Source organism: Styela clava, chromosome 1 (genome assembly GCF_964204865.1).
Source record: "Styela clava chromosome 1, kaStyClav1.hap1.2, whole genome shotgun sequence".
Classification (NCBI taxonomy): Eukaryota; Metazoa; Chordata; class Ascidiacea; order Stolidobranchia; family Styelidae; genus Styela; species Styela clava.
Genome location: NC_135250.1, coordinates 23,170,757 through 23,196,323, shown reverse-complemented (window position 1 = coordinate 23,196,323; position 25,567 = coordinate 23,170,757). Strand labels below are relative to the sequence as shown.

General features: G+C 33.3%; 3 protein-coding genes across 3 annotated transcripts; all 3 read right to left on the bottom strand.

The window, feature by feature from the left end:
- Positions 1-298: 298 nt before the first annotated feature.
- On the bottom strand, positions 299-3,107 carry LOC120325509 (kelch-like protein 23). The gene has a single exon (XM_078114877.1). It carries the CDS (start codon positions 3,070-3,072, stop codon positions 1,750-1,752), a length of 1,323 nt encoding a protein of 440 aa, XP_077971003.1. The 5' UTR covers positions 3,073-3,107; the 3' UTR covers positions 299-1,749.
- A 5,913-nt stretch (positions 3,108-9,020) lies between these two features.
- LOC144424345 (kelch-like protein 6) lies at positions 9,021-10,352 on the bottom strand. The gene has a single exon (XM_078113549.1). It carries the CDS (start codon positions 10,350-10,352, stop codon positions 9,021-9,023), a length of 1,332 nt encoding a protein of 443 aa, XP_077969675.1.
- A 7,902-nt stretch (positions 10,353-18,254) lies between these two features.
- LOC144422213 (kelch-like protein 38) lies at positions 18,255-23,369 on the bottom strand. The gene has a single exon (XM_078112161.1). The coding sequence runs from the start codon at positions 21,191-21,193 to the stop codon at positions 19,562-19,564; it is 1,632 nt and encodes a 543-aa protein (XP_077968287.1). The 5' UTR covers positions 21,194-23,369; the 3' UTR covers positions 18,255-19,561.
- Positions 23,370-25,567: the final 2,198 nt, after the last annotated feature.

The following is a 25,567-nucleotide window of genomic DNA, read 5'->3' as shown; positions in this document are numbered from 1 at the left end:
ATCCAACTCGAGGACATTTAAAATAGTGGTTTTTAGCCAATATCAAAATGAGTTTATTAAACTGCCAACTTCACAGCCTGATATCAATTCCACTTTTTGCCAAACAATAATGACATGTGTTGTCTGTGTAGATCTTTATCAAAAGTAGGCATCAAATCATCTTCAACAATCTTTTGGGAAATTGCCGAGTGATAAATCAAGCATGTTATGAAGACAAGCAGGAACTTCGCGACCATCAGAAAATATTTAATTTCTTTTTCAGCTGATCTAATTATGATATTAATATTGCAAATTACAGCTGTGAAAAATTGCATAAATAATACCAGTAAGAATTTGTCAGAATATTAACTACGAGCATCAAAATGAAAATTTATATTTCCTTCGAGTACCTTATATATAGGTACATAAAGCAATAACAATGACAATTTCACTGATACAGTATATTTTATCAAGTTCAGTGAATTAGTCAATATGAATATACTACAATAATAAAATTTTCAAGAATATTCAATAAAACCATATTCAACCATTCTTTTATTACAGAACTTATTGTCTGTTAATCAGAAATTGAAATCAATAAATATTAATAATATTTCATGGCTCATTAGTTGCCAAGAAATTCTTGAAAATGAAAATTTCTCAAAATCATCATCATTTTCAGAATAGAAATATCAGAAGTTGAATAATTGTTCTCAGCCTAGAAGGCCACAACAAGTTTGTTATGACGTTATACAGATGATGGTATGAAATGAGCCTCATCTCAAAAAGATACAAAATACCAATAATGCATTGGACAACAGTGAGCAGCAGAAGGTCATGGCTAAGGCATGTTTGAATAAACACTACTCCTCCTAAACCCAAAAGTTTTGTATTTTCTTTTATTTGTACAACGGGGGCCATGTCATAATAGATTTATCGCAACTAGCCTGAATATGACGATTCATAATGTCGAATCTATAGAACAGTTATCTCATGAATAAAAAGCATAGATATTAATAAACCTATTTTAAAAAAGAGCATATTAGGTACCGTAATTGATTATATCAGAAAAGCAGTGGAAACAAAATTAATATTTCAAAAAAATACAGTGATTATCACTAAAGCAAATGATTATTTAATATTAACCCATTCTCAGCAACAATTGAAAAACTTGAATTGTTGTGTTAAACTAAGATCAAATGAAATTTTTCAAAACAATTTAGGCATTGTGAATAAAAGAATTTCAAATTATTAAACCATGATTCATAAATAAAAATTGAAATTGGTCAACGTCCCATTGTGGCATGTCACAAAATTGAATGAAATAATGAAAAAATAGAAAATGTCGAAGAATACCAAATTAAAATCTTGATCATTAACAGTTCAATAATATAATAAATTAGGGAAAATAAGAAACCGTTAATAAGATTCGAATAACAACTTCTTAATAAAATCAAGTAATGTTTAGCATCAGGCTGTCAAATTATCAATAGTGTTAGATAAATGTATGAAAAAATTCAATAAACTTGATATTAAATCATACATTCATTCTTAAGCTAACTATAACTTAATACTAGAACATAAGATAGATAAATAAATAAATGTTTGATAAATTTAAATTATTTAGCTGAGTATTATGATGCACGAAAATTAGGTTTCTAGCCCTCATCATTTTATGATAAAAATTTAGAAAAAAATTAGAAATGTTGACAGGAATTTTTTAATAAGCATATGAGAGCCATGTATGTCCAGGAATATGAGCTTTCAATGTTATATAGATATTGCAACTGTTGCTCTTGGAAAAATATTTTTTCCTTGTATTGTTTCAATGATTTTCCATTCTTTTATTTCGGGATCATATTCCTCTATATTTGCAGAATTTCCATTTCCACCAATGACATAAACTTTCCCATCAATCACACAACTACTGAAGTTAAATCTTGCATTTTTCATTGGTTTCAACATCATCCAGGTTTTAGTTACAGATGAACGAAATTCAACAGTAGTGAGAGTTGATGTTCCATTAACATTACAACCTCCCATAACATATATTCCTTCCTCTGTGACAGTTGCAGAAGCACGATATCTTGCTTCATTCAATGATCTATTATCCATTGACCAAGTTGATGTGACAGGATCATAAATCTCAACTTGGTTTGTTGCTCGATGTTGTTGATCAGAATGTCCTGCAATACAAAACACCTTTCCATCAGCAGCCACCAAAGATTCTCCATATAGAATCAATGATTTGTTTGTTAGTCTGGTCCATCTATTATTTGATGGATCATATCTTTCCATAATGTTTGGGCGCCCTCCATACTCAATACCATAAACAAAACCATCAAGTGCAACTACACAAGCATACTGAAGATTTGTATTTGCCATTTGTTCCCACTTTGCATTTGATTCAGCATATTCAAGTCTATAAAATAATTTATTTGTACAAATCACATAAATGTAAGGTTCCATCATTACAGCAGAATATAAATTCTTTATAATTGCTTGATCTATGGTTTGCATTGGAGTCCATGTTTTATCAATAACATCAATAGAATGCATTCTTTGAGAAGTTTGATCAAAAACAACAAGCTGTTTATTCTTTGTTAAATTAAAATCTTTTGAGCTGATATCCCCATGACTGTCTAATATTGACAAAGTCAGTGACTGGATAGACTGCATAGATTCAAATAACAATGGTTCATTTTCAACAAGAAATCTTCTATATGACAAAGTCATTTTTGTCAACTGAAATTTCATCACCAAACTAAGAAAACATTCCTTTCTTTCATCAATATCATGTTTGGTCCATGCTAACAACATCTTACATTTCCCTTCTTCCTTTGCTTTTGTTTCATTTGATTCCATCAGAAATGAAATAAATTTTTCATCAAGATCCATAAACTCATCTGACTGGGCAATTTCTATAAAACGCTGCAATGCGAATTGATTGCATTTTTCCTCAAGTTGTTCACAGTTGTATCTATTCGCAATTTTTTTAGTTTGAAAAAACGATCTAGGATCAAGATCATCTTCCAGAAAAATTGCGATACTATCACAAAGTCTTTGCAGCTGCATCATGTGAGCGACACCCATGAGTGTTTCACGTTTTTCTTTGGCAACATAAGCATCCCCAGTGTAAATGAAATCAACACATTTTTTAACACAAACTTCATCAAATTCCTTTATTACAACGACACCAGATTTTGTTTCAACATTTTCATGAGATAACATTGCTTTAAAATAATCGGAACTTGCCGACACAATATTCCTATGAACAGGAAGTTCCTCAGATCCAGCTTTGATCATGAAATCACAATGACGTCGAGTTTTACGATATTCATTTAATTGTTGTAAAATTTCAAAAGCATGTTCTTTAGAATCTGTATTGATTTTTTCTTCCATTTTTGAGATGCCTTGGTTTGATTTTATATAGAATTTTATGATACTACTAATATTATTGAAAAGACCTTAAACAATAGAAAAAAATAATTAATTCAAAGATACGGTAATTAATTAGACATTACAGTCAATGAAAAGTAAACCTCAATTTTACAAAAAAAAGTTTTCATCACAAAGTACAACTGCATGATCCAGACCATCTTAAATATACCAGAATTGCTTGAACTGAGCAAAACAGAAAAACTTAAAATTTGTTCAACCAACTGTTAAATTGGCAACAGGACAGATAAACGTTGCTGTACCAAGAACATCAAATACACCTATCAAGTCTATATGTCTGAAAAAACAATTCTCTTGTGGAATGTACAATGCAAGTACCGGTATCATGTAATAATAATAGTTCAATTTGGTTTGTTCTCGAGATGTTTCGAAGCCTATAAACCTGAACTGACACTCCAACATCTATTTATTCATATATATTGCAGTATAATGCGCCTATCCAAATGCTAGCTTATGACAGTATATGTTTCATATTTGAGTACTGGTATCATATTCTGTATGGGCATGTTAAACAACTAATGTTTAATGGAATTCATCCCGTCATTACTCATTAGCCTGTCTAAACCTGTTCTCTATCATCTTTTTTCTCCAGTCTTCCAATGTCGAGCCCACTACAGATGATCATACCTAATTTCAATTAGGTTTAGTTGGATAACAGGCCCACCATCAAATCTCTCGCGACTTCATTTCCCAGTCATTTCAGTTCCCAGTAAAATTATATTCTTTACTCTTTCGCATGTTTTTCGCATTTGTATCTGTTGAATATATTACTGGTTGGAAAAAATCAACTTGACTATGACTTTTTTTTTCTTGCTAAATAAATTCCAATGCCAAACTGAATTTTCATATTGAAGCTAAGATCTGAAGCCTGAGTCAACCCAAAATTCCAGCCTGATCAGGCCTGAAATGTCAATCCTCACGTTGGGGTCGGGCTTCTCTATCGATGACTCTTTTTAAATGAGGCGTTTCGGCCGTGTTTTGGCCACGAGAGACCGTGGTTTGCAAAAAAACAGAAGTTGCCTCATCAACTCTTGCAATGACAATTCGATGAACTGAATAAAATAGTTACTTTCGGGTTTGCAAATCCAGTTAATTAGTCGGGCTTGGGCCGGGCCAGAATTTTTGGCCCAATCTTACCTCTATTTCGTATAGAGATCTTAGTGTCCAATTAGTATAAGTTGCCCCAAATTAAACAGTTTTATCATTTCAAACAATATATGTAACAAATGAGTTAATCCATATTATCATGGAGATGTCATCTGATTTGTGCACACATTTTATATATATTACCCCTAATTAATTTTTGCATAGAAATTAGACAGAAAACATCCAAAGTGGGTGTTTTAGCATTTTCTATTCACTATCTATCACTTGACTCAATATTCTCAATATCTCAAATATTTCCCACAAACACAACACCTTCTTTTATTTTTCTTACCAAATAAATTCCAATGCCAAACGGAACACTTTCATAATCTCAAACACATTAGTGTGCAGCAAGACCATTTATTGAATTACTCAGGATAGTTATCTTCACTCTCGCTACAGCATCCTCGCATTATATGCATACGGATCCACCGACGCAAAAGCATAGAAAACGGAAAAGTAGGTGATCTTGTAGAAACCCAATCGATAGCACAAGTTAACATTCCCCACAAGTTCAAATAATATATGTAACAATTAAAATATAAAACCATACCATCACCGGAGTTTTGTATCATATTTAATACAATATATGTCAATTGAAAATAAGTTAATCCATATTATCATGCAGTTGTCATCCAATTCGTGCACACATTTTATATATATTTAGCACTAATTGATCAATTTGGTTAATTTAGATAGAAAATCAGACAACAAAGTAGGTGTTTTGGGATTTTTCTATTCACTATCTATCTATGAATTAAATCAAAATGATGCATAAATTTGGACATTTGAATCTTCCCATATATTCATCAAAGCTGGTGTTGCATAAAACAATGTCACATCATGATTGATCTATGTATGAGATCATCCATGTGTTCATACAATAATAAATCCTTTCTTTCACTTGTTTTCAATAAATTTAAAATTTCTATCAGTTAACATTTGAAAATTGAACGCATAGTACTCCTACTTTTAACTATTTCATCATTTCGATATTCCCGAATTGTTGATTTTTCGCGTACTTTTGTGATTCATTTGCTAAAATAGTATTTTTATTATTTTCTATGCAACAGCCCATTGACATTCCAAAAATAAACGGTCTTCCTACTTACTGAATACAGCGCGAAACAGAGGAGAACACAGGGGGAAACAGCGCAAAACAGAAAAAAAATTTGCAATGAATTGGGGCACATATTTATTCATTTTTTTAGTTGGTTACTACGACAGCAAATTAAAAACACAAACCAAGGCATGTAGGTTGCAATGGCAGGTCTGCCCCTGCTAGTGACACATTTTGGGTAATGCAATTTAGAACATTTTCCATATGGATACAGTTTTAATTGATTTAGCTTTAGGGTTAGATAATAAAAAAGTAGATAAAATTTCGCATGATGACCTAGAATCCGCGGGTCTAGTATAGTTTAGTACCACAAGTACTTCCAGTGGGTGTAGCATAACGAATTTTGCATATATTATTCCTAATCCCCACCTGACTATGCCATCCAAAAATAACGTCACTAGGACGTCACCGTCACGTAATATGGCTTGCCAAAGTATATTTACAATCGCCCGAAATGGCATCTGCGCCATCTGCTGCGATAACGAACTCGCTAACGCCGACGATCCCTCTCCTATGGTGATCGTTGTGACGAAAAAACGAGAGAACTAGCTTGCTCGATTTCGGGTGATCGTCTGCGCGATTTGGACGACCATCCTCATACTTTGGTGGGTCTTATTACGCCACTGTGACGTCCAAATGATGTAATTTTCTGATGACGTAGTCAGGTGGGGATTAGGATTAACATATGCAAAAATTGTTGAGCCAGGCCAACTAGAAGTGCATGTGGTACTAAACTATACCAGATCCGAACAATGCTACATAACCTTGTAAAAATACCGGTAATAGCACCATAAAACCATGGCGAGAGGCACCGTTGTTCTTTCGTGACAGGAGCCGTCATGAGGTGGTAATAACTGCGTCTCCTGTTTTGCGCTGGTTTCCTTCTGTTTTGCGCTATTTTCCTCTGTTATGAGCTGTTTCCCTCTGTTTTGCGCTGTACGGTATTCAGTAAGTAGTAAGAACCCAAAAATTAATGACATAAAGTCTCTTCAATATTGCATTCACACATATACCTAGTTCATTGATGAATAAAAATAAACTTATACCGGTATATCCAGAATGCCGAAACAAAATGCACGGTGTTGTATTTCCCACAACACAACACCTTCCTGCCTGTTGTCCGTGAAACGGGAAATACCCTAACTATTTGGTGTTGGATTGGATGACTCTTGGATACCATCCAGTGTGATCACGATTGCTCGACAATAACAGATCACCAAAAATATTAATTAAAATATGATTTCCCGATCTTCTAGATTCCAATTGGATATGAAGTGTACATATGGATCGTTTTGTTATTATGTTGTTGTTGTTGTGAAAAAATATCTTTCCTCATTACCTACTGGAGGAATTGTTTTAAAATTTCCATTGGGTTAAGATTGTATTTTTTGCTAAAAGTCTATGACTTTCACATATTTTAAAAAATTCTGTTGGCTTTTAAGTATTCAGTTTTTGTGTGCGACGACATCAAAAGAAAAAACTACTCCACTTCTTAAACTGTCCCACAATTCCAGAATCTACTGGTGTTCTAGGTATGAAAAACTTTTTATAAAACTTTAAGCCATTGATCTATTTTGAATCCAACTCGAGGACATTTAAAATAGTGGTTTTTAGCCAATATCAAAATGAGTTTACTAAACTGCCAACTCCACAGCCTGATATCAATTCCACTTTTAGCCAAACAATAATGACATGTGTTGTCTGTGTAGATCTTTATCAAAAATATGCATCAAATCATCTTCAACAATCTTGTGGGAAATTGTCGAGTGAAGACACAAGCATGTTATAAAGACTGGTAGGAACTTCGTGACCATCAGAGAATATTTAATTTCTTTCTCAGCTGATCTAATTATGATATCAATATTGCAAATTACAGCTGTGAAAAATTGCATAAATAATACCAGTAAGAATTTGTCAGAAGATTAACTACGAGCATCAAAATGAAAATTTATATTTCCTTCTAGTATCTTATATATTACATAAAGCAATAACAATGACAATTTCACTGACACAGATATTTTATCAAGTTCAGCGAATTAGTCAATATGAATATACTACAATAATAAAATTTTCAAGGATATTCAATAAAACCATATTCAACCATTCTTTTATTACAGAACTTGTCTGTTAATCAGGAATTGAAATCAATAAATAATAATGATATTTCATGGCTCATTAGTTGCCACGAAATTCTTGAAAATAAAAATTTCTCAAAATCATCATCATTTTCAGAATAGAAATATCAGAAGTTGAATGATTGTTCTCAGCCTAGAAGGCCACAACAAGTTTGTTATGACGTTATACAGATGATGGTATGAAATGAGCCTCACCTCAAAAAGATACAAAATACCAATAATGCATTGGACAACAGTGATCAGCAGAAGGTCATGGCTAAGGCATGTTTGAAAAAACACTACTCCTCCTAAACCCAAATGTTTTGTATTTTCTTTTATTTGTACAATGGGGACCATGTAATAATAGATTTATCGCAACTAGCCTGAATATGACAATTCATAATGTCGAATCTATAGAACAGTTATCTCATGAATAAAAAGCATAGATATTAATAAACCTATTTTAAAAAAGAGCATATTAGGTACCGTAATTGATTATATCAGAAAAGCAGTGGAAACAAAATTAATATTTCAAAAAAATACAGTGATTATCACTAAAGCAAATGATTATTTAATATTAACTCATTCTGAGCAACAATTGAAAAACTTGAATTGTTGTGTTAAACTAAGATCAAATGAAATTTTTCAAAACAATTTAGGCATTGTGAATAAAAGAATTTCAAGTTATTAAACCATGATTCATAAATAAAAATTGAAATTGGTCAAAGCCCCATTGTGGCATGTCACAAAATTGAATGAAAAAATAGAAAATGTCGAAGAATACTAAAGTAAAATCTTGATCATTAACAATTCAATAATATAATAAATGAGGGAAAATTAGAAACCATTAACAAGATTTGAATAACAACTTCTTAATAAAATCAGGTAATGTTTAGCATCAGGCTGTCAAATTATCAATAAGATAGATGAAAAAATGAAAAAATTCAATGAACTTAATATTAAATCATACATTCATTCCTAACCTAACTACCGGTATAACATAATACTAGAACATGAGATAATGAAATAAATGAATATTTGATAAATTTAAATTATTTAGTTGAGTATTATGATGCACAAAAATTAGGTTTCCAGCCCTCATCATTTTATGATAAAAATTTGGGAAAAAATTAGAAATGTTGACAGGGATTTTCAATAAGCATATGAGAGCCATGTATGTCCAGGAATATAAGCTTTCAATGTTATATTGATATTGCAACTGTTGCTCTTGGAAAAATATTTTTTCCTGGTATTGTTTCAATGATTTTCCATTCTTTTGTTTCGGGATCATATGCCTCTATATTTGCAGGATTTCCATTTCCACCAATGACATAAACTTTCTCATCAATCACACAACTACTGAATGCCCCTGCTCTTGCATTTTTCATTGGTTTCAACATCATCCAGGTTTTAGTTACAGATGAACGAAATTCAACATTAATGAGAGTTGATCTTTGATTAAGATCATAACCTCCCATAACATATATTCCTTCCTCTGTTGAAGTTGCAAAAGCACAATCTCTTGCTTCATTCAATGATTTATTATCCATTGACCAAGTTGATGTGACAGGATCATAAATCTCAACTTTGTTAGTTGGTTGACCTTGTTGACCTTGATTTCTTCCTGCAATACAAAACACCTTTCCATCAGCAGCCACCAAAGCTTCCCAAGCCAGAATCAATGATTTGTTCGTAAGTCTGGACCATTTGTTATTTGATGGATCATATCTTTCCATAATGTTTGAGTAATTCTGATATTCAATACCATAAACAAAACCATCAAGTGCAACTGCACGTGCATACTGAAGCTCAGTATTTGTCATTTGTTCCCACTTTGCATTTGATTCAGCATATTCAAGTCTATAAAACGATCCATTCATACAAATGACATAAATATAAGTTTCCATCACTACAGCAGAATATAATGTATTCTGTATAATTGCTTGATCTATGGTTTGCATTGGTGTCCATGTTTTATCATCAACATCATGAGAATGCATTCTTTGAGAAGTTTTGTCAAAAACAACAAGCTGTTTATTCTCTCCCCAATTTATGTCTTTCGAACTGGAATTCCCAGTACTGTCTAGGATGGATATGGTTAGCAATCGGAGTGACTCAAATGACCTATATAGTAAAGGTTCATTTTCAACGAGAAATCTTCTATATGACAAAGTCATTTTTGTCAACTGAAATTTCATTAACAAACTAAGAAAACATTCTTTTCTTTCATCAATATCATGTTTGGTCCATGCTAACAACATCTTACATTTCACTTCTTCCTTTGCTTTTGTTTCCTTTGATTCCATCAGAAATGAAATAAATTTTTCATCAAGTTCCATAAACTCATCAGACTGGACAATTTCTTTAAAACGTTGCAATCCAAACTGATTGCATTTTTCCTCAAGTTGTTTACAGTTGTACCTATTCGCAATATTTTTAGTTTGAAAAAACGATCTAGGATCAAGATCATCTTCCAGAAAAATTGCGATACTATCACAAAGTCTCTGCAGCTGCATCATGTGAGCGACACCCATAAGTGTTTCACGTTTTTCTTTGGCAACGTAAGCATCCCCAGTGTAAATGAAATCAACGCATTTTTTAACACAAACTCCATCAAATTCCTTTATTTCAACGACACCAGATTTTGTTTCAACATTCTCATGAGATAACATTGCTTTAAAATAATCGGAACTTGCGGACACAATATTCTTATGAACAGGAAGTTCCTCAGATCCAGCTTTGATCATGAAATCACAATGACGACCAGTTTTACGATATTCATTTAATTGTTGTAAAATTTCAACAGCATGTTCTTTAGAATCTGTGTTGATTTTTTCTTCCATTTTTGAGATGCCTTGGTTTGATTTTATAAAGAATTTTATGATACTACTAATTTATTGAAAAGGACTTAAACAATGGAAAAAAATAATTAATTCAAAGATACGGTAATTAATTAGACATTACAGTCAATCAAAAATGAACCTCAATATTGCAAAAAAAAATTTTTTATCACCAAGTACAACTGCATGATCCAGACCATCTTAAATATACCAGAATTGCTCGAACTGAGCAAAACAGAAAAACTTAGAATTGTTCAACCAACTGTTGAATTGGCAACAGAACAGATAAACGTTGCTGTACCAAGAACATCAAATACACCTATCCAGTCTATATGTCTGAAAATACAATTCTCTTGTGGAATGTACAATGTGAGTACCGGTATCATGTAATAATAATAGTTCAATTTGGTTTGTTCTCGAGATGTTTCGAAGCCTAAAAACCTGAACTGACACTCCAACATAGTTTTATTATCAATTTATTCATATATATTGCAGTATAATGCGCCTATCCAAATGCTAGCTTATGATAGTATATGTTTCATTCTAATTCTGTTATTTCATATTTGAGTACTGGTATCATATTCTATATGGGCATGTTAAACAACTAATAATGTTTAATGGAATTCATCCAGTCATTACTCATTAGCCTGTCTAAACCTGTTCTCTATCATCTTTTTTCTCCAGTCTTCCAATGTTCAGCCCACTACAGATGATCATAAGTTCAATTAGGTTTAGTTGGATAACAGGCCCACCCTCAAATCTCCCCGCGACTTCTCTTCCCAATCTGCCAGTAAAATTATATTCTTTACTCTTTCGCATGTTTTTTGCATTTGTATCTGTTGAATATATTACCAGTTGGAAACAATCAACTTGACTATGACTTTTTTTTTCTCACCAAATAAATTCCAATGCCAAACGGAACACTTTCATAATTTCAAACAACACATTAGTGTGCAGCAAGACTATTTATTGAATTACTCAGGATAGTTATCTTCACTCTCCCTACAGCATCCTTGCATTATATGCATACAGATCCACCCGCGCAAAAGCATAGAAAACGGAAAAGTAGTTGGTCTTGTAGAAACCCAATCGATAGCACAAGTTAACATTCCCCACAAGTTCAAACAATATATGTAACAATTAAAATATAAAACCATACCATCACCGGAGTTTTGTATCATATATAATACAATATATGTCAATTGAGAATAAGTTAATCCATATTATCATACAGTTGTCATCCAATTTTTGCACACAGTTTATATATATTTACCAATATTTGATAACTTTAGTTAATTTAGATAGAAAATCAGACAACAAAGTGGGTGTTTTGGGATTTTCCTATTCACTATTTATCTATGAATTAAATCAAAATGATGCATAAATTTGGACATTTGAATCCTCCCATATATTCATCAAAGCTGGTGTTGCATAAAAAAATGTCACATCATGATTGATCTATGTATAAGATCATCCATGTGTTCATACAATAATAAATACTTTCTTTCACTTGTTTTCAATAAATTCAAAATTTCTATCAGTTAACATTTGAAAATTGAACACATATTAATTCTACTTTCAACTATTTCATCATATTTTACTGAATTTCCCAAATGGGTAATTGCAACACCATTACCGGAAATCAACAGCCCATTGACATTCCCAAAATAAACGGCCTTACTACTTACTGAATACAGCGCAAAACAGAGGGAAACAGCGCAAAGCAGAAAAAAAATTTGCAATGAGTTGGGGCACATATTTATTTTTTCTTGAGTTGGGGTACCACGGCAGCAAATTAAAAACACAAATCAAGGCATGTAGGCTGTAATGGCAGGTCTGCCCCTGCTGGTGACACATTTTGGGTAACACAATTTAGAACATTTTCCATATGGATACAGTTTTAATTGATTTGGCTTTAGGGTTAGGGTAAGATAAAAAAAAAAAGTAGATAAAATTTCGCATGGCGACCAAGAATCCGCTACATAACCTTGTAAATATACCGGAAATAGTGCCATAAAACCATGGCGAGAGGCGCTGTTGTTCTTTCGTGGCAGGAGCCGTCATGAGGTGGTAATAACTGCGACTCCTGTTTTGCGCTGGTTTCCTTCTCTTTCTCGCTATTTTCTTTTGTCATGCGCTGTTTCCCTCTGTTTTGCGTTCTTTGCGGTGTTTCGCGCTGTACGGTATTCAGTAATAGGCTTACCATACGTCCCGGTTTAGCCGGGACAGTCCCGGTTTTAGCATGTTTTTCCGCCGTCCCGGCAAAAGACTTGAATGTCCCGTTTTTGCGGAATGATAGTCATAAATAAATTTTCTATTTAATACTATTACAATTTTTTCATAACGTAGGCAGCCGATTTACCATCGATTTGCGTTTCACGTCACTAGTTCAGATAGAGGGAAAATTGTTATGCCATAGCTGTGATATGAAGTATGAACCATGTGTTAATTTAACACCCAACTGTACTGTGGTTGGATCATCAAAATGCTGGAAACAAAGTGAGAGTTTTCTTATAAGTTAAACGATTCCGTTATTTGAATCAAAGACCAATAGAGGATTTACAGTTAATTTTGATGCCCATAATCTACCCACAATGATATGGGAAACGTTTAAACTATCACTGGGCCCCTGAAATATGGTAAGCCTATTCAGTAAGATCCCAAAAATAAATGACATAAAGTCTTTTCAATATTGCATTCACACATATACCTGGTTCATTGATGAATAAAAAAAATACTCATACCGGTACCGGTATATCCAAAATGCCGAAACAAAATGCACCATGTTGTATTTCCCACAACACAACACCTTCCTGCCTGTTGTCCGTGAAATGGGGAATACCCTAGATATCTGGTGTTGGATTCCTTTATTTCAACGACACCAGATTTTGTTTCCGCATTTTCATGAGATACCGTAACATTGCTTTAAAATAATCGGAACTGAAATCTCAATGACGTCCAGTTTTACGATATTCATTCAATTGTTGTAAAATTTCAAAAGCATGTTCTTTAGAATCTGTATTGATTTTTTCTTCCATTTCTGAGATGATTTTGTTTGATTTTATAGAGAACTGCTTATACAGTTATATGATTATAGCCTACCAATATTGATAAAGTATTACCTTAGGCTTGAACAATAGAAAAACTATATTTAAAAAAGTTATATAGTTTATAGTTCATCCCAAACAAACCTTGCTGCTTTGCTTCATAAAACAATGACTACAATAAAATAAAAATAAAACTATACCCAGATAACGAAAGGCAATGCTGCAATGCCGGATCAAATAAGTACACATCACAATATCGAAGCCGCCGAAGGTATGTCTGTATGAAGTCAAATATTGGGGAGGCGGACAACTCGACTACACGGACAACTCACCAGTGACAACTCGACTACCTAGAGGCCTGGTGAGTTGTCCGTCTTTTGTCATTTTCTACGGTGGTGTTTTAGGTCTATAGAAATGCGTTTTTGATATTTTTAGTGCTCATATGTGGAGAAAAATACATAAATATGCTCTAGAAAGCATTTTTATTTGTATAAGTGGCTTATTTTGATCATGTTTTATGAATACAAATACAGTCTACAGACGACATTGGAGTAACGTTAGAGAAGTTAGACTGTTGACTTATAGGACTGTGTTCGTTTAATTTTTTGAACTTTATTGGTATTAAATGATTTGAATGAGCACCTTTAAATAGGTATGTTACAAAAAAATTAAAATTCATCCGATTTGAATAAAAACTGCACCAGTGGATAGATCTAAGTGAAAATAAGAAAACAACACCAAGTTTGCGAAAAATGGTCAAGAATTAACGGAGATATCTGCATTTAAGTACCGCCCGATAGGCCAATTTTTTCCATAAGGATTGTATTGCGCCGACTCAAAAACTGTGACCGCGAGAATGTCAGACCGATAAACAGCAGAATGTATCTCGGCTATTTTTGGAGGTAATCGAAAAAAATTTTAAAAGAAAAGTTATTGTGAATAGAAGAACCTAATGCAAAAAAGTTTACAAATTCTTTTTAACGATATTAGCTGCTTTTCAATTAATTATGTACGAGAAAGTTTCTGAACTTTACATAACCTCTGGTCGGCAACGACTTTCCCAATACGCAAGTCCCCGCATACGCGGCAATTAACTGATTTAGCGTTTTTCATATCCGACCTTAATGAACGATTAATTATCATTTAATATTCCTTAACTCGTAGGAGATTTACCGCGCTTAGTGAAACGCTAAACGAGAGAAATCGCTGCGAGGAAAAATGTCGGCATTCAGTCGATAACTGATGCGCGTTGACAGACGCGTGCTAAGATCATACTTCTCGTGCCTTGAATTAATTTGTACCGTTTCGTAAACGTATGCGAATAGACTTTTTTCAATAAGAACTTTAATAAATATGATAAAAACACACATATCAATCTTTAATTTTTTGATGTGCGTCACATCTAAGAAAATTCAGATTACTTTAGGATTTTATTTTGGCAACGATCATTGAGGCCGTCGGAAGATCGTCTCAAATCAACCCTGGAGTTGAGCATATTAGTTTGACAGTGCCTCGTTGCGGGTAATAATTAACGATGTTCTGATTGAACAAACTTCATAAAAATTGGTAAGTATCAAGTTAGGAATGACATACATGCGTCCATATATATTTTATTGGTGTCCATAGACAATATCATTAATTTGCAGTACGTATAACTTTAGCGTAATTTTTAAAAGCCCCGAATGTTGGGAAATTTATGCGCTAATGAAAAAATTCAAATACCGAATCATAGTTGCGCATTTTATCTAAGTTATGTCAAAATTTCATGGAATTCCAAACAACAGCAGGCAGTCGGTAGTCGTTTTTATGAGCGGTATTCTGACACGGCGTTACGGTACTTAGCAGACACGGTGCGTATATTTTTTGACGCGAAAAAGCGCGTTTTGTAACATTCCTACTTTAAATATATTTAAACCTTTATACTTCTGATCGATTCTGTATCGTGTATTTTTATTGTGTTATTCAACTGTTTTTGGAAGACGGGCACGTATTTTCACGTTTTTAACTTTGTCTTTAAGTTATGTCCGTCCTCCAAGTCCTCTGCGTTTTGTCACTTTTGTGTTTGTTCGTTTGTTGTTGTTTTGTTTTATACCAGAGCGACCGAAATAAAATTGATTGGTGAGTGAATTTATTGGTGAGTTGGCTTACAACTAATATCAGTCGGCACTAAGTAAATGCTATGCAATTCTTGAGTCCGCGTTTTGCAAAGCAATGTCGTCTCCTCGAGCATCGATATCGCAGAGCGGTTGCTTGTTTGCCTCTCGTTGCTCGGTAGTCGAGTTGTCTTCACTTCGAGCATCGATGACGTCACGTCGCAGAGCGTTTGCTCGACTGGTGAGTTGACGGCCTGTCGGGCGACTGCCGTAGGCGAGTTCAAACTACTGAAACCATAGACTACTGAGCTCACATTCATAAATATTTAAGTGTTACTGTGAAGTATAAAGGTTTTAATATATTTAAAAGTGCTCATTCAAAACATTTAATACCAATAAAGTTCAAAAAATTAAACGAACACAGTCCTATAAGTCAACAGTCTAACCTCGCTAACGTTACTCCAATTTCGTCTGTAGACTGTATTTGTATTCATACAACATGATCAAAATAAGCCACATATACAAATAAAAATGCTTTCTAGATCATATTTATGTATTTTTCTCCACATATGAGCACTAAAAATATCAAAAACGCATTTCTATAGACCTAAAACACCACCGTAGAAAATGCCAAAAGACGGACAACTCACCAGGCCTCCAGGTAGTCGAGTTGTCTCTGGTGAGTTGGTCGTGTAGTCGAGTTGTCCGTCAGCCAAATATTGACTGCTTGAACTAAAGCTCTTCGGACTACCGGATGGCATAATCACAATTACTGGATTAAGTAATTTTCAAATATTTTTATTTGATTTTTTAATAACAGAAACTAATAAAAAATGCCAAAATATCAAACAGAAATCCAGATGCCAAACATCTGAACGAGCTTTAAAAAAAAAAATTTGCTAAATTTGGCGATAGAAAACCCAACATGTGTGATACCGCCCATACCGGCATGTTTTTTTTATAATAATTTATTTTTTAAGCCAATTGATCAAATTAAATTTTGATTACCGGTAGTTCCCATATAAATTCGATTAGATCCCATTCCCAGAAAATGAACATTTGAATTAAACTATATTCTGATTTTTTTTTTTACGCCGGGTTTGATCTTCCTCCCCACCGATTGTAAATTAACTCTCTTTTAAGCTAACAATATTATGATTTCTGACGCAGGAATGCGGATATTTATAAAGACGATAGTTGACCTTCTTATGATTTTACTTTCCTATTGTGTCTGTTGTATTTTCGTATTAAATAGTGAATAAAAATCCTGCAAAGTCATTGCGCGAATCCTGAATATTATTTTGAGTTTAAATAATAGTCAAACAATTTCTTGGTCAAATTTGGAAAAAAATTTCGCACAGTAATTTGTTACCTTGTTTGACATTTTCAATTTTACGAAACGGTGTTGGCGCGCATTATGCAAAACTTAGAATTAATAAAACAAGACCCAAATACCTGAAATACGACTCCTCAAATTTTTCGTTTCTGTTTGTTAGCAAGAGCCATGGGATAATTCTTGTGGAATTCAAGTGATTGGAAATTGGAATCACTTGAAATAAATTCAAAAATGAAATCTCTTGTGTGCCGCGGCACCCTGCCTGGTTGGGAATCACTGCCTTACTGCCTGCAGTCCGTGAAACGGGGAATACCCAACAATCTGGTGGTGGATTGCGTGGCTCTTGGATACAACCTAGTGTGATACCGATTCCTTGCCAATAAAATTCACCAAAAATATTAATTAAAATATAATTTCCCGATCTTCTAGAATCTAGATCTTAATTGGACATGAAGTGTACATTTGGATCGTTTTGTTATTATGTTGTTGTTGTGAAAAAATATCTTTCCTTATTACCTACTGAAGGAATTGCTTCAAAATTTGCAGTGGTTAAAGATTGTATTTTTCGCTAAAAGTCTATCACTTTCATTTATTTCAAAAATTTCTGCTGGCTCTTTAGGACTCAGTTTTTGTGTGCAATGACATCATCAAAAACTACCCCACTTTTTAAACTTTCTTACAATTCCAGAATCTACTGGTGTTCTAGGTATGAAAGAATTTTTTTATAAATCTCCAAGCCATTAATCTATTTTGAATCCAACTCAAGGACATTCAAAATTACTGCCATTTCTAGCCAATATCAAAATGAGTTCATTAAACTGCCAACTCCACATCCTGATATAAATTCCACTTAATGCCAAACAATAAAGACATGTGTTGTCTGCCTAAATTTTTATCAAAAATATGCATCAAATCATCTTCAACAATCTTTTGGGAAATTGTTCAGTGACGAATCAAGCATGTTATAAAGGCTGGTAGTAACTTTGCGACTATCAGAGAATATTTAATTTCTTTCTCAGCTGATCTAATTATGATACCAATATTGCAAATTACAGCTGTGAAAAATTGCATAAATAATGCCAGTAAGAATTTATCAGAAGATTGACCACAAGCATCAAAATGAAAATTTATATTTCCTTCGAGTACCTTATATACATAAAGCAATAACAATGACAATTTCACTAACACAGTATATTTTATCAAGTTCAGTGAATTACTGTAGTCAATATTAATATACTACAATAATAAAATCTCAAAGAATATTCAATAAAATCATATTTCCTTTATTACAGAACTTATTGTCTGTTAATCAGGAATTGAAATCAATAATTAATGATTATATTTCATGGCTCACTAGATGCAAAGAAATTCACGAAAATAAAATTTTCTCAAAATTATCATCATTTTCAGAATAGAATTATCAGAAGTTGAATAATTGTTCTCAACCTAGAGGGCCACAACAAGTCCGTTTTGACGTTATACAGATGATGGTATGAAATGAGCCTCACCTCAAAAAGATACAAAATTATAATAATGCATTGGAAAACAGTGATCGGCAAGCAGTATGGTCATTACTAAGTCATGTTTGAAAAAACACTACTTCTCCTGAACCTAAAAGTTTTGTATTTTCTTTCATTTGTAATAATAGATTTGCAAAAATTTGATATTGTATGGACAGAAACCAATTTCTGCAATAGGGCCATAAACCTAAATATTTCGTTTTCGAAATCACCATTTTTTGATCAGTTATTTTAAAAATAAAAAGCATGAATAATATTTAACAAATTTAAAAAGGCATATCTTCGAACCAGTTATATCAAAAAATCAGTGAAATTATAATATTTAAAAAATACAGTGTATGTATAAAATCAGAAAGGCCCCATCATAAACACTTCATGTGAGTTAACGAGAAAGATATGATTACAACCCATACCATACCAACCACAAAAAATAATATGGGGTAAGCCCCTGTAATCTGACATATTACAAAATTGAATGGAATATTGAAAAATGATACATTTTCATGAATTAAAGATTAAATTGTTATCACAATAAATGCAATGATATAAAAAAATAACAATAAATCAACAGTACCAATGTGAAATCAATTTTCACTTGTCACTTAACCAAGCAATCGAATTATCAATATTGATATAGGCTATCTGTAAAGAGAAAATATTTAAGCTATATCTTGAAACATTCTGTAAATTCGTTCTTATTAGACTAAATGTATTGAAGAAAAATAATCAAATAAAAGTTTTTGTCAAAGGAATTATTCATTCTATATATTACCACACACTAATGAATAATTTAATAGTTTCATTATTCTGCGAAAAGATTTAATTTGAGAGATAAATAAAAAGACTGATAATTAATTTTATTACAAATATGAGAACTATATTTGTCCAAGTATGAGAGTAATTGATGTTAGATAGATATTGCAACAGTTACCAATGGAATTATATTTTTTCCTTGTATCGTTTCAATGATTTTCCATTCTTTTGTTTCAGGATCATATTCCTCTATATTTGCAGGATTTCCATTTCCACCAATGACATAAACTTTCCCATCAATCAAACAACTACTGAACTGTGCTCTTGCAGTTTTCATTGGTTTCAATATCATCCAGGTTTTAGTTACAGATGAACGAAATTCAACAGTAATGAGAGTTGAACCAATATTATTATCATAACCTCCCATAACATATATTCCTTCCCCTGTTGCAGTTGCCGAAGCTTGACGTCTTGCTTCATTCAATGATCTATTATCCATTGACCAAGTTGATGTGACAGGATCATAAATCTCAACTTGGTTTGTTGCTCGACCTTGCTGCTTAGATCGTCCTGCAATACAAAACACCTTTCCATCAGCAGCCACCAAAGATTCACAAGCTAGGATCAATGATTTGTTTGTTAGTCTGGTCCAACTATTATTTGATGGATCATATTTTTCCATAATGCTTGAGTAATTTCCATATTCAATACCATAAACAAAATCATCAAGTGCAACTGCACGTGCATTCTGAAGATTTGGATTTGTCATTTGTTCCCACTTTGAATTTGATTCAGCATATTCAAGTCTATAAAATGAGCTATTTGTACAAATTACATAAATGTAAGATTCCATCACTACAGCAGAATATAAATTCTGTATAATTGCTTGATCTATGGTTTGCATTGGTGTCCATGTTTTATCATCAACATCATGAGAATGCATTCTTTGAGAAGTTTTGTCAAAAACAATAAGCTGTTTATTCTCTGTCAAATTGACATCTTTTTCACTGACATCCCCATGACTATCAAAAACCGACAAAGTCAATGACTGAAGAGATTTTGCAGATTCAAGTATCAGTGGCTCATTTGCAACAAGAAATCGTCTATATGACAAAGACATTTTTGTCAACTGAAATTTCATCACCAAACTAAGAAAGCATTCTTTTCTTTCATCTATATCATGCTTGGTCCATGCTAACAGCATCTTACATTTCACTTCTTCCTTTGCTTTTGTTTCCTTTGATTCCATCAGAAATGAAATAAATTTTTCATCAAGATCCATAAACTCATCAGACTGGGCAATTTCTATAAAACGTTGCAATGCAAATTGATTGCATTTTCCCTCAAGTTGTTTACAGTTGTACCTGTTCGCAATTTTTTTAGTTTGAAAAAACGATCTAGGAGCAAGATCATCTTCCAGAAAAATTGCGATACTATCACAAAGTCTTTGCAGCTGCATCATGTGAGCGACACCCATGAGCGTTTCACGTTTTTCTTTGGCAACATAAGCATCCCCAGTGTAAATGAAATCAACACATTTTTTAACACAAACTTCATCAAATTCCTTTATTTCAACGACACCAGATTTTGTTTCAACATTTTCATGAGATAGCATTGCTTTAAAATAATCGGAACTTGCCGACACAATATTCTTATGAACAGGAAGTTCCTCAGATCCAGCTTTGATCATGAAATCACAATGACGTCCAGTTTTACGATATTCATTTAACTGTTGTAAAATTTCAACAGCATGTTCTTTGGAATCTGTATTGATTTTTTCTTCCATTTCTGAGACTTTGTCCGATAATTTAAAGTACTGCTTATGATTATACCACTAATAATAATAATACCTTGAAAAGAGAAACAATAATTAAACTGAAGACTTTACGGTCCATCACATATAAACCTCTGGAAAGAAAAAGGAAGGACTCATTTAGGTTAATTGCTTCATAAAACAATGATTACAACAAAAAAATTAAACTTTAACGAGAAGAAATGCAATAAGTACACAACCACAATGGCGAAGCTTTTGACTACTTAATTTGTGTCACATAAATGTCAATGTCAAGATGTGACAGTACATAACCTTAAAACTCTCAGTTATGGAGTTTGTAGATAAAATAACAGTTTGAAAGATAGGCCATGCATATTTCTTCGGTCAAGAAATCGCTGAACAAAAATGAACATTTACTAATTTTAATATACCGGTATTTCTATGTTTTACCACCATAATTTGCTACTGTGAATGTTTTCAAAATTCCAGTAACTGCCTTATTGAACATGTTAATGTATCAATATCCAAAATAAAATATATTAAAACCACATTTCGCCATCAGAAGTTTGTATCGTAAAATCACCAAGTATGACTGCATATTCCAGGCCATCACAAATATACCAGACTTGCTTGAACTTACCAGAAACTTATTCTTTGTTCAACCTATTGCAGAATTGTCAGCAGAACACATAAAAGGTACCGTACAAATAATATCAATAGGTTCACACATATCTGCCTATACATATAGAGAGATACCTGGAAATAATATTATTTTCGTTCCAAAGAATTTTGATGTTGTTTTAGTTTAAGTTTAAGATCCAACAAAAAATTCAAACGATATAAAATAGTGCAATGAGCTGGTACAATAAAAACAACAGAACAACCAGATGACATTGCACAAAAAAATCACTTAGGTAACTTATATACAAAACATAACATGTGATATATTGCCACTTGGAAAGAACACATATACCGGTACCCAATATGACATGCCATTTATTAGCAATTTGACGTTTTACAGAAATTATAGAAAACTTGGACGAGTTTACATGTTTTGTAATTATTAACATATGAATTTGCACCTAAAAATATTGTTTAAGAAAATATTATGTATCTAAATGTATAATTATAATCAACAAAAACCACTGGTGGTGGTCATGTAATATAGAAAATGGGTTAGATTTGGAACAATTTTTATTTTGCCATTATAAGAGAAGAGTAATGTTCTGTCTTGATATAATAAATACATGTGATCCAATGGAGTCTAATCAAACCACAATACCATATCCTCTACTATTAACAAGGGGGAACAACTTGCAGTGTGGTTGAAGTTGTATAGGTATGCCATTTTGACACAGGGTTATGTTGAATAATTATTAAATCTGCTTTAACCTTGTATTGTTTACATGTGCTGTGCTACTTATATGACGAAAGGCAGGGGTATTTCACTTTTGATTCTCTCAATTACTGCTAAACACTATTGATTATCAGTCTTTAGCGAAATACAAAATTTATATAAAAACATTATAAACCAACAATATTGATCATGGAAATACAAACAATATAAAAGAAGATATGACTGATTTATGACTTTAGAAAATCATTTCTGCAATTTTACATCTGCACAAAATCTTGGCAGTATTAGGCAGAAAATCATGTATTTACCAACAGAAAATGATTTCGATGAAAGGTCAGCAAACTATACTGAAAACTCAACATTGTTTAGAAATCCAGTCACAATCTCACAACATATTTATGTGACTGTTTATTGTCAAACAGGAGTAGCTTATTGTCGTAAGAGATGTATTTTGGGTAGCAAGATGACACAAAAGTGTGGTTGATCAAACTCTTACTATTCCCACAATCAAAAAAACTTAAAAAAATTGAACTCAAAACTAGGGGTGTGTTGTCTGAGTTTGCTATGTGTCTATTAATAATGGATTCAAGGTGTTCACTTCAAATTCCCCGGAGTCAAAATTTCAGACTTTTAAAACAGATAATCAAAGTCGAAACTTCGCCCAGGAAATCAGAAATCATGTTAGCATACTCAACACTTACCGGTAAATAAAGTATGCATAGTAAAACATTTATAGTTTTTTCTCAGATCCAACTACTGAAGTTTTTTTTTTCATTTATTAAAATAGTATTTTGATTATTTTTTCTATGCAACATCATTGCCAGAAATCAACAGCCCATTGACCCTTGACATTCCAAAAATAAACGGTCTTACTTCTTACTGAATACAGCGCGAAACAGAGGAAAACAGCACACAAAACAGGGGGAAACAGCGCGAAACAGAAAAAAATTTGCAATGAGTTGGGGCACATATTTTATTTTTTTTTTAGTTGGGGTACCACGGCAGCAAATTAAAAACACAAACCAAGGCATGTAGATTGTAATGGCAGGTCTGCCCCTGCTAGTGACACATTTTGGGTACCGTAATGCAATTTAGAACATTTTCCATATGAATAGTTTTAATTGATTTAGGATAGGATTTACATAATTATCCCGGGGGAGAGGAAAGCCGATAAGACGGCTTAATCATATGGCAAACCACAGCCTCTCGTCCGGTTACCAGTCCAGGTCGGGTATGGGATTAGTTAGCCGGTTATTTGTTTTCGGAAGCATGGACTTGATGGTAGAGGAAGCCGTAACCGACCAGCAGTTACGTGAACCACCCTGTATGGCGGCGAGGAGTCCAGCAATCCTTTCGCACATGATCATCCCTGCATGGGATTCGAACCTGCGATCCCACGAAGGGTAATCAGAGATGCGGTGGCGAGCGTATCCCTAACGCTTAGCACGATGTGCCACACCTCCGACTTTAGGGTTAGATGGAAAAAAAAGTAGATAAAATTTCGCATGATGATCTAGAAACCGGCACATAACTTTGTAAATATACCAGCCATAAAACCGTGGCGAGAGGCGCAGTGGTGGTTCTTTCGTGGCAGGAGCAGTCATGCCGTGGCAGGAGCAGTCATGCCGTGGCAATAACTGCGTCTCCTGTTATGCGCTGTTTCCTCTGTTTTGCGCTGTATTCAGTAAGTAGTAAGACCCCAAAAATAAATGACATAAAGTCTCTTCAATATTGCATTCACACATATACCTAGTTCATTGATGAATAAAAATAAACTTACACCGGTATATCCAGAATGCTGAAACAAAATGCACCGTGTCGTATTTCCCACAACACAACACCTTCCTGCCTGTTGTCCGTGAAACGGGGAATACCCTAACTATCTGGTGTTGGATTGAGTGACTCTTGGATACCGTCCAGTGTGATTACGATTGCTCGACAATGTCAGATCACCAAAAATATTATTTTTGAACTTTATTTTTTTTTTTTTTTTGAACTTTATACGACGGCGATGGCGAGCGGAGGTGCGAACAAGTTCCCGACTGGGAATTACGCTGCAGTAACGTCTATAGGATTGAATTTTGCGAAATCAAGAAAGAGAATATTCTCAACAACATTAAATAAAAAAAGAAAGACCATGTTGCATGGAAATAAAGTAAGTTGCGGGATTTGGTAAACCATATGATATTGATAATCGAAAAGTAGTGAAGCATGCAATTTTACAATGCCTGAAATTGGAAGAATTGGAGGCACTTGTGGAAAGAAGGTCGAATGTATTTGAAGTACCGTAACTGCAAAACGTAGAGGAGATATTTTGAAATTAGAGTCGTATATTATGTCAGGAGGAATGAAAAACGTTCAAGGAAGACTTCTTTTGTCAAATTCTTCAAAAGTTATTCTACGTGGGGTACCCGGCATATACAGAGAACCTGATATAAAAAATATTATTATAGCACTTACCGGTACCAACATCAATCCAGAGGGTATTCTGAAAATCTGGGAGGTAAAAGATCAGGAAACTCCTTCTCTTCGTACAGGGAACTGGAATATTATGGTAGAAACCAAGTATATGAATATGTTTGATCTACCAAGTTATGTAGAAATCGATGGCAGGCAAATTTTTGTCAAATATGATGGACAAAAGCAAACTTGCCGTGCATGTGATAGCACCGAACACTTTGTTACAAATTGTCCAAAAAGAAAGAGCTTACCACAAACAGCAGTTGCTGAGGAAATGCATACACACGAAAGGAATGTTCAGTTACAAAACATTGAAGTAACAGAACACACAAAAAGCAATACCGGTACCGAACTGAGAACATACAAACACCAACACCAAAAGAAAATATACAAGTAGAAATACAAACAGAAAACGAAGCAAAGGAATTTAGGGAACTTTGTGAAGGATACATGGATACAGAAAATTTGTTCAGATGGGAAGATGTTGCATTCAAAGAAAAAAATAATATAGAAGATTCAAGCGATATGCAAATAGACATTCTTTCAAGTAAAAGAAATCGGGATGAGGA